At 31.5% G+C, this 15,072-nt stretch overlaps 2 protein-coding genes across 2 annotated transcripts in view; one reads left to right on the forward strand and one right to left on the reverse strand.

The window, feature by feature from the left end:
• The first annotated feature begins 1,275 nt into the window (after nucleotides 1-1,275).
• Nucleotides 1,276-6,117, forward strand: LOC134693715 (hepatitis A virus cellular receptor 1-like). Its single transcript, XM_063554616.1, has 3 exons — nucleotides 1,276-1,436; nucleotides 2,750-2,885; nucleotides 4,880-6,117. The coding sequence occupies exons 1-3, from the start codon at nucleotides 1,355-1,357 to the stop codon at nucleotides 5,139-5,141; spliced, it is 480 nt and encodes a 159-aa protein (XP_063410686.1). The 5' UTR covers nucleotides 1,276-1,354; the 3' UTR covers nucleotides 5,142-6,117.
• A 1,745-nt stretch (nucleotides 6,118-7,862) lies between these two features.
• LOC134692835 (neprilysin-4-like) overlaps nucleotides 7,863-15,072 on the reverse strand; it is an 82,338-nt gene continuing 75,128 nt past the window's right edge. Inside the window, exons 22-24 of the mRNA XM_063553428.1 lie at nucleotides 13,732-13,839; nucleotides 11,980-12,056; nucleotides 7,863-10,578 (exon numbers count right to left, since the gene is read on the reverse strand). Of these exons, the coding sequence (XP_063409498.1) occupies nucleotides 10,479-10,578; nucleotides 11,980-12,056; nucleotides 13,732-13,839 (285 nt within the window). The 3' untranslated portion in view covers nucleotides 7,863-10,478. The remainder of the gene's footprint in view (nucleotides 10,579-11,979; nucleotides 12,057-13,731; nucleotides 13,840-15,072) is intronic.

A 15,072-nucleotide genomic window follows, 5' to 3' on the forward strand; every position in this document is an offset into this window, starting at 1 on the left:
GTTCAGTGCGCACACGTTCGATGATTTGTTTCTAACATACGTTTGCTAAGTTTGCATAAACTTTGACAAACTATGCACTCGATAAAAATGCCTCTACAGTTCGCGATCGTCGTTCGTCGTTTGTTCATACAACAGCTGCATTTCTTTCTAACTTTAACATTTAATGAATTATCTAAATATTATATTTCCACTATCAAAAAGAGGTATGAAAAAAATGTTATAAAGAAATAGACTTTTATTTTATATACTTCTTTTATTGAAAAAAAAACCCCTTACTACATGGTCTACTTGAACCTAAGGATGTTCTTTAGACCGGAACCTCGGTAAGTGGTTCTTTTTTATTAGTTTTAAGTACGTTTTTTAAAAAAAATAAACCCTCATCAAAGCCTATGTTTGTATGTTTCGTGTTATGCGGAATAAAATACATTTTATCTATTTATGTCTTTTGAAGTTTAGGTTGCATTTCTTTCTTACCAAAGTTTTGTAAACGTTGTGTGTCGTTTGCACATGGTTTGTTATCGTTTACTTAACGTTACAAGAGTAAAAACACATACATCGTTTGATAAGTGTTTACTGACCCTGTTTAAACTTTCAATAATGTATGCACATGTTGTTGGGAAACAGACTTATTACAAAAGTTTAAACCAATACATCGTTAAATCAGGTTAAGTTAGAGAGAAATGAAGCGTTTGTACTAACAAACGACGAACGACAAACTGTAGAAGCATTTTTAGCGAGTGCATAGTTTGTCATACTTTAGGTAAACTTTGCAGACATATGTTAGAAACAAATGACCGAAACATGTGCGCGCTTAGCCGTTTGCTTCGTTTGTGTTCGACAAAAATGCATTCTTAGAAAATATTTTAAATCTTCACAGCTAACAATTACTATACGTAGAGTAAGGAAATGTAAAAATTTTAATTGATTTTCATTTTGGCACTAAGTTTATGAAAACATACGACCAGAAGTGTGTCACAATTTTTATTTATAAACATTTCTTCGATTTAATCACCAATCGAATCACATACGTCATGGACTCACCTACTTAATATTACAGATATAAAATTCTCCTTTATTGTCAAGATAAAATATATAAGGTGTCAAATTCAAGTAATAAACAAACACTGTATCACTCTAATGTTTTGAAATTCTTATCACAAGCAAACACATTTAGATTAATAACAACAGTTTCAGGTGTTCTCCGTATCTTATTTTGAATGACCATTCCTTGTACAAGTATCGAAATTGAACTTTTGAATTCATGGTCCAGTTTTTCGTATATATAAATTAAAATCAAGGTATATGTTTTAAACCAGGACTAGAGCAAGTTGACTATTCTACTTACATTTACAAAATGAATACCTTTACGTTGAGTTATGTTATATCAACTCTTATTATTGTGTGTTTTGGAATTCCAGTGTTAAATACCGATAAAGGTAAACTCATTATTCTTTAAAACCTTTTAAATTACATTATTAGTACACATTGATTTAAATAATACCATGATTTTCCCCCGAAAAGAATGAACATGTTGTCCATTCGTGTGATATGTTTTATCATTTGATTTTGCCAATTTATTAGGAACTTTCCGCTTTGAATTGTCCTCGGGGTTCAAAATTTTTGATATTTTACTTTTTAGTTACTGGTCAAAATAATATAAAAAAGGACCAACTACAAAGCATAAAGGGTCTCTTTATATAAATGCTCACAAGTCTTTAAATGATCAAAATTGAGAAATACATCGAAATGAAGGTGACTATGTCTTTATTTAAACCTGATGACTTCATAATTATTATTTAATATTTTTGTAAAAATAAAGCATATTAACAACAGATAAGTTAAGTCGGCATCATATCTTGACTTGCATCTATAAATCGATAATGAGGGAAGGTTGAAAAGAAAACTTTACAACAAAAGAGATGATGTCTGCTTCCAAATTATGAACTTTCCATTTCTATGTAGCAACAGTCCAGCAGCGTCTGCATACAACGTATATATATCTACGATTGATACGATATTCTCGGGCTTTTATTTCCTAACATGATTTCATCTATAGAGGGTTAATGCTCACAAGGAAGCTATTTAACCAAGAGTTGCTTAGTCTTTTAGTATTCTATGTTGCGTCTTGTGTACTATAATTTGTCTGTTTGCTTTCTTTGGCGTTGTTTGTTTGTATAATTTTGAAATTTGGACAAATTCTCTGTGATAAAGAATATTCAGTATTACCAAGTGTAAATTCTGTGAAAGATACTCACTTAAACCCACCAATAACGATTAAATGAATTGCGTTTAAAAAAAAACCGAAAGCTAAATCACAGATGTTTTTTTCAATGTTTTTGAAACTTCTTAAAAAAATGTTAACACTTTATATAATACATTTATTCGTATTCGTCTAAGAAACAATACTGGTCGTATGCTTTCATAAACTTAGAACTAAAATGAAAACTAATTTAAATTTGCGCATTTCGTCAATCGTTGTATATCTATTGATATCTGTGCAGGTTTTTAATAGTAATATAAAAGGTTCGATAGCTTTCCAAAAAATATATTTTTTATCTTTCTAAGAAATAATTGTTCATTGATATCCTTTTTGATCTAATGACCTGCCATGTCTAGATTTGACTTATTTCCCCCATCCTGATATCGTCATTTAGAATCTTTAGTCGAATTAAAACATTTTTTTTTATTGATTTTTAAATTTATTTTTTGTTACTTTTTCTCGTTGCAATGTTGTTTCCTATATTTGCAGCAATTCAGATTGCAACAGAACTTGTATCTCGTGGAAAAGCAGAACGTCTTGTAACAGCAGCGAAGTGTTTCACGTGGTGCATCAGCAGAGTGAAATTTGACCCAACTGGCGAAATATGTACTCAAGTTTGTAACACGTTAGTAAAACATTTTGTTATCTCGCTAATATTTTGTATAAGTAAGATATTCAATTCCGTTATAAATAAACAGAATGATATTGATTTTTTATTTAAACTACTTTGGACTGATAATATAATTATTCAATTGATGTAAAGAAGAAACGTATTTTCATTTTCCTAAATTGTGTAATACTAGTATGTTACTGACCATTTTTGAAACTTTCAGTTTGTTCAAATATTTTAACTTTAAGAAAATATACCTGAAACCAGTAATACATAATAAAAATTGAATCGTCATATGCATATTAAAACGAATTTATGCAACCGTCATACTAGCTAGATAGAAAACCAGGTTTAATCCACCATTTTCTATGTAAAGGAATAAAGCAGTTATTTTCCATTCGTTTGATGTGTTTTAGCTTTTGATTTTGCCTTTTGAAAAAAATACTTTTCTTTTGGAGTTTCCTTTCAGTTCAGTATTTTTCTTGTTATTTGACTTTTTAATTTCATGCTATGATGAATACTCAGATCTCAGATGTTGCGTTGCTTACCTCTTTTCTAAACTGCATTATCGAAAAATTTAATTTAAAAAGTTTCAAATAAATTATGAGTTTAAAGGCAGTACACCTTACTGCCTCCTCGTGTCTAGAATCTCTTATTCTATTAAAGTCTCAACTATTAGTACTATAGTACTCATTCCAACATGTATTCCTCAAAACAAAAATATTGGACACAGTTTTCTTTGCTTTGCTATAAGACGTGTCACGGAATTTAATATCCAACATTCAAGTATTTGGTTATGATGTTGTATTTGTAATTCTGATCTGATATTGTTTGATGTATTATCGTTTGTAGTTGTAATTCTATTATTTTTTTTTATTTATATGTAAAAGTATAGATAATTAATTACCTAGATCATGTGTCCTATTTTAATATTAAACAACTAAACGTTCACGATTTATTTGTTTTACAGTTTGATTCAGAAGAAATAGTCATTGCTATATAACACAATTTCGTTTCTAGTAACTAACACAATTCTGTATTACTAGTCTTTTAATTGTTATACAATACTCCAAATACGACAATTTCAAACCTAGTTTTGAACCTCATTTTGTATATCAAATTTTTAGAACTTTACCTATGACGTCACTTTTATGTCGTCGATCAAGTCGTGTGATAGACAATGCGTGGATCTGTCGTGCAGTTTCATGTGCGCCCATTGGATTTTTTAACGTGTTCTTTTATATTTTGTGGTTAGTCAGCCCGAAGTCATGTAATATGTTTTTTTGTTATCTTTATAGATTTACTGTTTGCAAAAGTATGGATCATTCTAAATACTGAGTATTTTCTTATACCAGGCATAGATAAACATTGCCGTATTTAGCACAACTTTTTGGAATTTTGGGTCATCAATGCTCTTTAACTTTATACTTGTATGACTTTCTGACTATTTTGATTTGAGCGTCACTGATAATTCTGATGTAGATGAAACGCGCGTCTGGCGTATTAAATTATCAGCCTGGCGCCTTTGATAACTATCAGCATGTCGAAATGTATTATTGATTGTTTATTTGTGTATTTCACTGTCTGGAATGTTCTTGCATTTATTTGTACTGTAGTCATGTAATGTTGTCCTTTTAGTGTTATATTTTGATATAAAAGCACAAGTTTTGGTTGCCACAGAACCAGGTTCAACCAACCAATTTGTTTCCTTAAATGTCATGTATTAAGTCACAAAAATGGCAGTTGTTATCTAATATTTCGTTTCTAAGTGTGTTACATTGTCGTTCGGCCTTTTGTTGCACTTTAGTGTTTCTGTTGTTTCGTTGTTTTCCTCTTATAGGTGATGTGTTTCCCTCGGTTTTAGTTTGTTACCCGGATTTGTTTTCTCTCAATCGATTGATGATTTTCGAACAGCGGTATACTGTTGCCTTCCTTTATGCTAAAAGCCGAAAACGTTGTATGACAGATTTAATACCTCCAAACACTGTACATGATCTTTTTATTTCCAGACAGTTTCCAACGACTGTAAGTCCAACCACAACTGGTATTCCTACTACATCTACGATTTCAACTACTAAAGTTACTCCTATTACATCTACGATTACAACTACAACGGCTACTACAACTACAACGGCTACTACAACTACAATGGCTATTCCAACGACTACTATTGAAAAACTCAATACTGTGAAATCAACCATTAATCTGGAGACACCAACGAACGCAATACCAACACATGTTATCCACATTGACAGTGCGATTGGGAAATGAGTGAAAACAGTTACTATTTATTCTATTCCTTGCTTACGGAAGACTGCACCAATGTTGATATCTCAAATGTCCAAAGAGGAATTATAAACATATTTTAATGTCAGTGACTTATTTAAAGTCAAGTTCGATTTACCATTTTCTTCGGGAAATGCTCGTTCTAGGAGTTTTCTTATCGCTCCGTTGATTGACAGTATCGAGCGATTGGTTTTGTCAGTATCTATTTTTAGTATTAACTTTCTTACAACTCATGTCTAAGCATTTCATAGCAGACTAATGGACCAATGTTAACCACCTTAAATGGATCCTAAAATATTGATGTGCAGTTTGACTTTTGGATTTTTTAACGACCTAAGTTACCATTGAAACTGCAAAAAATGTAAAATAAAAATCTTTTTTTTTTTATACCGAACCGAATAAAAGTTTATCTGCTTACCCTTCCGGAGCACATGAAATAACCCCCAGTTTTTGATGGGGTTCATGTTGATAAGTTTTTAGTTTTTTATGCTGTGTCTTTTTGTTTTGTCTGTAAGTTTTTTTCATGTTTATCCATGTCGTTGTCATTTTGTGTTCGATCTATGAGTTTGACTGTCCCTCTGGTATCTTTCGCCCCTCTTTTATGGAACCATTGCCATTGTTATACGTCAATGTGGTGCAGACATTTTTTTTTTAAATTTCCAACATGACCGTCCAAGACATGGAAAAAACCCTCTGAGAAAAACCTTGAAGTAATAATTTTAAATTAATATGGTATACCAGAGAAACTTTAATGGCATGCTTGTTGTCACGTGTCAATTGGACATCGGATATTTGGAAATGGTCAAAGTTACAATGAAAACAGAAGAAAAAAAATCAAAAAATTGAAATTGCGTTGAGCTTAATGAAACTTTACACAAATATTTATAACAATATGACGTTCTTCTATGGCGTTGCTTACAAAGCCATGTTCCGATTTTAATAAAACATGGGCTGCACGTGATTTGTGTTTGTGTTGTTTGCTATGAAATTTGATAAAATCAGTTTTATCGTTACTCTGATGATATTTAAAAAACGTTTTTGTTTCAGAAAATAATAAATTGCTTCGCTGAGCGCAGCTGGATACGACTGCAGATGTCCAACCCTGAAAAGTTGGGGCCAAACGCGACACGATATTCGCGCTTGATACAGATCTGAATTTGGATTGTAATTAAATTTTGACTCATAAGAGGTTTCTGACACAGAATACATGTATTCAAAGAACATAAAATTAGTTTTAATACAAATGTTTGAAATAATATTAAATTTTTGCTTTTGTGCAATACTCTTTGCTGTTGCAAATTGTCACCGTAAAAAAAATGAAAAATAAAAAAACAAACATTTTACAACTTTTTTTTTGGCTTTTGTGTAATACACTATGCTGTTGCTAGTTGTATTCAACACTTCAATGATTGTACAATTGATCACAAACGTGCATTTTAATGCTTTGTGAGACATAACAAAATTAAAATTTAGTTTATCAATATTCAAAAAAGTAAATTAAAAAAAATACAAAACTGCCAGTAAAAATTCAAAACGAAAAGTCCCTACTCAAATGGCAAAACACATCAAACGATGATTAACAACTGTTACTTTACTGACTTGGTACAGGCAATTTCTTATGTAGAAAATGATTTATTAAACCTGGTTGTATAGCTAGCTAAACATCTCACTTGTATGTCAGTCACGTTCCATTAATTTTACAACGATGTGTGAACAAAGCAAACAAACAGAATAAGTTAAAATGTCAAAAATAGGGTAGAAGCTTTCCAAAATATCAAGAGATTAATTATATTATGGATTTATTAAAGTTTTAAAATTTGTTCACTAGAAAATGTAACCAACAAATATAATTTCAATTGTAATTCTAATTTCTAAAATTTAAACCGTATTCAAAATCAAAAGATTAGTCCGTTAAAATAAACAAAGTGCACTATTTTAGCAAAGATAAACCAATCTGTAATATGAATTATGACGTACATTTTTCATTGAAAAGTTTGTTCCATTTTTCGGTATGCAACTCAATATTCCTTTTCATTTTAATCACGACGACACCTATTTGTTGTCGTAGTCTTTTCCTCGTACATGCAATGTAAGAAGATCGGAAAGTTCATTTCCTTGAAAATTAAAAACTGCTAGTAGTATGATGTTATTTATGTATTATTGTCATTTTGTTTATTTTCTTTTGTTACATCTTCTGACATCAGACTCGGACTTCTCTTGAACTGAATTTTGATGTGCGTATTGTTATGCGTTTACTTTTCTACATTGGCTAGAGGTATAGGGGGAGGGTTGAGATCTCACAAACATGTTTAACCCTGCCGCATTTTTGCGCCTGTCCCAAGTCAGGAGCCTCTGGACTTTGTTAGTCTTGTATTATTTTATTTTAGTTTCTTGTGTACAATTTTGAAATTAGTATGGCGTTCATTATCACTGAACTAGTATATATTTGTTTAGGGACCAGCTGAAGGACGCCTCCGGGTGCGGGAATTTCTCGCTACATTGAAGACCTGTTGGCGACCTTCTGCTGTTGTTTTTTTTTCTATGGTCAGGTTGTTGTCTCTTTGACATATTCCCCATTTCCATTCTCAATTTTATTGTCTGTGAGTCGTGAATTACACCACGTTTATTCAACGCCAGTATCCAAAACATTAATCTACTTAGCTCTGAACAATTTCGGCTTTCATAACATTCAAACAAAACAACAAATAGTTGAAATTTTTATTGGTGTCAATATATGAAAGGGTATCTAGAAAAAAATAATTAAATACATAATTATGAAAATGCATTTAAGTATGTACAAACGAAATACAATACAATACAAAAAATGTTCTCTGATAAATGAAGGTTTTACCACCTTAAATGCACAAGTGTCGATAGAAAACCAGCCAGTTCCGGTTTAAATGTCAATTTTGGTGTCAATTAATAACTTAGTTTACGCTGATTGCAACATGTTGTTAACATAAATATAAGGGAGATAACTAGATTCTTCTGTAGTTAAGATTTCATTTCCAGTTCTATTTGAACCTTTCTTCACACGGATTCTTTTCTTTTAACTTTTAGAAAAAGTGGAAAGAGATTTGATTTTGTTTAAATTTGTATTTGTTTTCTTCCGCCACTTTTAATTCTTACCTGGCTTTTTTATTTCTCAATATGTCGACAAGACGTTATACTATATGGTATATGCTATCGAAAAAAATACGCTTTAAATTATTATTATTTTTTAACACAAACTGCTTGTCATATCCCCAGAAATTCGGAAAAGTGGAATGACACAATAATCCTTAAATACAGATTTAATGTAGCATTTTATGGTACAAGAGTACTATATACATGATCAATTTTTATTTTTAATCATAAAGTATCATTAATCACATCAATTTAAAAAGTAAAATCGTTAACTTTGTACTTAATAATTTTGCATACGGCTTTAGTAAATTACTATTCGACCACATGAAAAGAGTGTGTACAAGATGGATAGAAGATTCTTATGCGGAAAAAAGTTTGAAATGAACAGAAATAAATTACCTTAACCGTATTTGGAAAAACTTGTAGCAATTTTTGGTCCTCAACGCTCTTCAACTTCGTACTTTATATGGTCTTTTATACATGATTTGATTCGAGCGTCACTGATGAGTCTTTTGTAGACGAAATGCACGTCTGGCGTATAAATAAACTTTTAATCCTGGTATCTACAATGAGTTTATATACACATGTCATAACTTTGTTTGGGGATTACTTACTCAATGTACAAAAATAATAAAAAAAGTATTGAAACAAAATCTTACCTTCAATGTCGAAAGTACTACGTGACTGTTCTTTAGTAAACAGGTATATATGCAAACACATTTTAAAATCCATATAAAGAGTAAAGAAGGTCTTAGTCACAAAATAATAATTCTTTGTAAATAAATGTTATAAATTGCTATCCAACAAAAATTAGTCCCCACTTAGTGAAATGCACACTTAACGTATAAATGGAAAGTTAAAATTATATTTCTAGGGTCTAGGTTTATATACGCGAAAAATTACTTTGTTCACAACTCGATGAACAACAACATCCATTTTTGTGTTCGCATGATTTAAATAATTCTGTTATTTACCACTAATTATCAATCAATTCTGTGTTAACACGATGAAACTAGATTGTTAACGAGGAAGTAAACAGAATCATAGTTATAACTAATTCAATTTTCATCAAATACTACAAAAAAGAAGATGTGGACAGGTATGGTTGCCGATGATAGAACTAGCACTAGAGACCAAATGACACAGAAATTAACAAATAAAGGTTACCGTATTTTAAGTTTGTTAGGAAGTTATTTATAAAACAACTTTCACAATCATAATTTTACCATTCTCATGTCTACAGTATATAATAAAATGTATAACACTCATTGAAAAACCTGAGATATATCTACCAGTAATTATAAAGATATGATAATAGAAACAAACTCTAATCCATCAGATTAATGTACAGCGGGGTGAATAGAAAAATGATGATATGATTGAAATTGGCCGTTTCAGAATCTAAAGAATCATGGGTAGTTTCATTGTTCGTTACCCGAAATGAAAATAACGTCACGTCATTGGTTGAATATACATTGTTTATGACATTTCAACAAATACCGACGTTTTGGTGTACACTTTTGAAAATATTACCCAGAATGCATTAGATTCTGAAACCGCGAATTGGTCATAGAACAAGAATTAATGCAATACAGACATACAAAACAAATTTTATACAAAAAAAACCAAACTTGTGTGCTATCAGTATGACAGTACAATGATTTATATTCAAATTTATAATGAAATTAGACATTTAATTAAAAAATACAACATAGTGTTGACATCTCGTACATATAACATCTTACATAGTTCATTATCTATATTTAAAGGTTGGCATCTTGTAAGCAAAACACCTTACATTGTCAATTATCTATATTTTAAGTTTTGATGTACACTTCTCCTTGGAAAGTAATTTTCAAAATAATGTATCACATGTATTATTCAATGAACCACATGTAATTACGATCCACCATAGTCATATTAGTATGTCAATCTGGTATAAGAACAAATAATGTAATGACATATAGATTCTTGTATTATCTTAATATTTACACAAAGTGTCCACTCAGGCACACATAACTCCCCTATAGGAAAACCACACGACCTTTGTGTCATTTCCGTTACTTCTCAGACCGAAAAATTCCAATATGAATTCTTCTAAATCTCATTGTTACTCATGGCGTATATTGGTTCATCACATATTCATAATTTGAAACTCCGAGCTTCTTAATTATGCATGCTTCATTATTTTACCAATTACCAAATATGACATTTCTTCGATGGATTCATATATGAATTATTTGGACAGCTGAAAATCTCTGAAAATTCCTTTGAGTTTTGTAGTGTACCAATGACCCTGAAATAAACAATCGAAGCATTATACAGTGTTTATCCCTTGAATTGCAACATTATATATATCATTTGTAATAATTACATATCAGTATATCAGATTGTCAGCATTGACGACCAAAAATTCCAAAACGGTTGGCCAAATACAGCTCAGGTAATATATTTCAGGGATAGAACATTCTTAGTTATTCGATGAATTGAAGTTCAGAGAAGAGTTGCATTATAATCAGTGTACAGTATATCAAAGTGAATACTGAAATTGTGATAACAGTTCTAAAATGTGCACATGAAAGGGTCGTGAAAGTATGCCACTGCTGGTGGACGTTTCGTCCCCGAGGGTATCACCAGCCCAGTAGTCAGCACTTCGGTGTTGACATGAATATCAATTATATGGTCATTTTTATAAATTTTCTGTTTACAAAACTTTGAATTATTCGAAAAACTAAGGATTTTCTTACCTCAGGAGTAGATTACCTTAGCCGTATTTGGCACAACGTTTTGGAATTTTTGGTCCTCAATGCTCTTCAACTTTGTATTTGTTTGGCTTTTTAACTATTTTGATCTGAGCGTCACTGATGAGTCTTATGTAGACGAAACGCGCGTCTGGCGTATAAAATTATAATCCTGGTACTTTTGATAACTATTTACACCACTGGGTCGATGCCACTGCTGGTGGACGTTTCGTCCCCGAGGGTATCACCAGCCCAGTAGTCAGCACTTCGGTGTTGACATGAATATCAATTATATGGTCATTTTTATAAATTTTCTGTTTTCAAAACTTTGAATTATTCGAAAAACTAAGGATTTTCTTACCTCAGGAGTAGATTACCTTAGCCGTATTTGGCACAACTTTTTGGAATTTTTGGTCCTCAATGCTCTTCAACTTTGTATTTGTTTGGCTTTTTAACTATTTTGATCTGAGCGTCACTGATGAGTCTTATGTAGACGAAACGCGCGTCTGGCGTATAAAATTATAATCCTGGTACTTTTGATAACTATTTACACCACTGGGTCGATGCCACTGCTGGTGGACGTTTCGTCCCCGAGGGTATCACCAGCCCAGTAGTCAGCACTTCGGTGTTGACATGAATATCAATTATATGGTCATTTTTATAAATTTTCTGTTTACAAAACTTTGAATTATTCGAAAAACTAAGGATTTTCTTACCTCAGGAGTAGATTACCTTAGCCGTATTTGGCACAACTTTTTGGAATTTTTGGTCCTCAATGCTCTTCAACTTTGTATTTGTTTGGCTTTTTAACTATTTTGATCTGAGCGTCACTGATGAGTCTTATGTAGACGAAACGCGCGTCTGGCGTATAAAATTATAATCCTGGTACTTTTGATAACTAATTATAAACAGATAATTTAGGAACCAGCATGGCAAACTATAACACGGCAACTAACCTGAATCTGCCCGGACTGTGTAATCCAGTTCTTATCCGGTTCACTGATGCTTCAGGTCTCATTGTCCCACACCATACCTAATACAATCAAGATTGAAAAATTAGTTCCTTGTTGAAAAGAATTATTCCTAATCATTATATTTATATACAGAGGTAGTTAAAACTAAGTGTAATATAAATACCATTTAATGATGCATATACACCTCAGCTGTAAACTATTTGTAATTATTACTGAAAATGATCGATACGTTTAATAAAATCGTAAACAATCGAATTAAACATACAAGCATGATAAGCATATCACATCTTCTTATATCTATTTGGTTGATGTTGTTAAGCACAAACAGTTGAGACGGTGTTAATTTGTTACATGTTCAAGCATCTACTAACGTTTTCATATGAAGCAAGTATAAAACCTTCTCGGAACTCTGATCTTAGTTTTGAGAATTCCTTTTAGTTCTTACAATTTTACTACAAAACTAAACCTTTTATGAAATTGCATTCATCTGCAGTCTTGATATCATAAGAAAGTACGATTTTCATATGAATAACATTCAAGATCAACATTTGTCTTTAACAATAAACAAACGTTATAATATTGATATAACCGAAAAGGATCATAAGTTTAGCCAATAAGGTAATATGTATTATTCATAATGGAAATGTACTCTTAATTTATTTATGTATGCTTTTCCGAATATTGAAAACAACTTATTACACTTAAGGTGGTATGGGTGTCTTCCTCCATCTTGGATTGTAAAAAAACAGAGAACCAAAGGTCCATATTTTCTATCAAGCTAGCAAAATTTGATGTAGGAATGCTGATATTTAATGTCAATTTTCATTCAAAAGAACCAGTTTATAAGAATATAACTTATGAGTATCAATATTTTTGCAAAGATCAATTATTTTTGTTTGTTTAAAAAAAAAATTGAATTGGCATTTTAAGGGGAAGTAACTCTAAAATAGTGCATTTTCTGAAGGATTCTACATGGAATTTTCCTATTTTGTATTTTATCCAGAAAAATGTACGGTGACCCCATCTTTTCTTTTGATATTCTCAAAGCATTGTCTGAAAGCTGTCTTTTCCTTAAGTATTTAACAATCATTTTTTTAGTTTCTAATAAAAAAATTGTGTTTTTTCCTGTATAATCCATACAAAATGTGTCATTTTGTCACATCCTGTAGCTTGAGAAAGGGGCGGTGACCTATCATTTTTATTATATTTTTCAACATATATCAATAGATACTACGTTTTGGCAAAGTATCATTTTTATTTTAGACTCCAATACCACCTTAAACAATATCAATGTGGTTTTGCCTTGAATTAGTGTTGATACCCTTAACTTCCATGTTCTGAATATGAGTTGCTTTTCTCAGGCATAGATTAACGTAGCCATATTTGAGACAATTGTTTTGAATTTTAGGTTCTTAATGCTCTTCAACTTTGTACTTGTTTGGCTTCATAAATATGTTGATCTGAGCGTCACCGATGAGTCTTATGTAGACGAAACGCACGTCTGGCGTATCGCATTATAAACCTGGTACCTTTGATAATTAGTTACCAGTCGTTTGATGTGTTTGATCTTTTGATGTTGTCATTTTATTAGGGACTTGCCTTTATAAGTTTTTCTTGGATTTCGGTGCCTGTTCAATTAGAACTATAAACTATAAGATTATAATCTTAAATATGTATAATCTTTAGGTATAGATCATACTAGCGTGAGTTTGAATACATTACATATTTTCTAACCTGTGCAAAATTTAGGAAAAACAAATGATGATCACTTAATTCCGATAACCCGGGAAGGCGAGGTTGATGATTATCTTCTGGCAGTGTCTTTAACCAGTTTGTATATGCCTGGAATATCATTAAAATGTATAACACACTATCATTTCCATAATTTCGTCATGAATAAAGGCTTATAGTTATTCAAAATACATCCATCAAATTGATAAACACAGTGTATACCCATTCTCAAACGAAAACACATAAATTATAGAAAGAAAAATACTGTAATTCAACTTATTTTCGCGGATACTTTATTTCGCGTTATACCACTTGAAATCCTTTTTGTTGCTTTTTAAATTCGCGATTTTCTGATTTAATTGATGTAGTTTAATAAAGATTTTATTTATTCGTGACGATTTGCATTCGCGATATTTCTCTACTGGCGAAAGTCGCGAAAATAAGCTGGTTTACAGAAATTAACTGGTGTTAATATTTCATTAACCCATTTAGAGGACACTCTCAATTTAAAAAAATAACCCAAACAGACGGCTTAAACTCTTAATAAGCAAGACTGCGTGCGTCGACAGTGTACATTTCGTCTGCTACCCAAGCATCACATTTACAGACATGAAGATCATTTTAAACAATAAAACTCTATGATCATGTGTACACGTCACTTGTAAGGTGAGACTTAGTCGCATCGTGACGGACAACACATATTTGATAGTGACAATGTTATTTCAGTTCTTCGTCCCGACAACTCTTTTTGAGCAGTTTTCTTTTAGGAGCACATTCCTGTAAATAGAATTGTACACAGATGCACCAGTGTAATGTATTAATCAATTCAGATATGTCAACGCAATATGATACATAAAAAGTAAAATCACAAAAATACTGAACTCAGAGGAAAATCAATTTGGAAAGTCCATAATCACATGGCAAAATCAAAAAACAAAACGCATCAAAAACGAATGGACAAGAACTGTCATATTCCTGACTTGGTACAGGCATTTTCAAATGTAGAAAATGGTGGATTAAACCTGGTTCTATAGCGCTAACCCTCTCACTTTAATAACAGTCTCATCAAATTCCGTTACATTTACATGATGCGTTAAATAAACAGTCACAATCAATAAAATAGTCAAAATATGGGAACATCAGTCATCATCGTATAACAATTTAACAGGACACAACAACATCTACTATCTACGGACACATGGATTGATTTGAGTGTCTGACGTCAGAAAAATTATATACGTCACATAAATTTGTCGTTCAATGTGCATACAATAGTTATCAAAAGTACCTGGATTATAAACAATTTAAATTTTACATAGGCAATGAGCGCAGACAGGGTTAAAA

Source organism: Mytilus trossulus, chromosome 12, assembly GCF_036588685.1.
Source record: "Mytilus trossulus isolate FHL-02 chromosome 12, PNRI_Mtr1.1.1.hap1, whole genome shotgun sequence".
NCBI lineage: Eukaryota > Metazoa > Mollusca > Bivalvia > Mytilida > Mytilidae > Mytilus > Mytilus trossulus.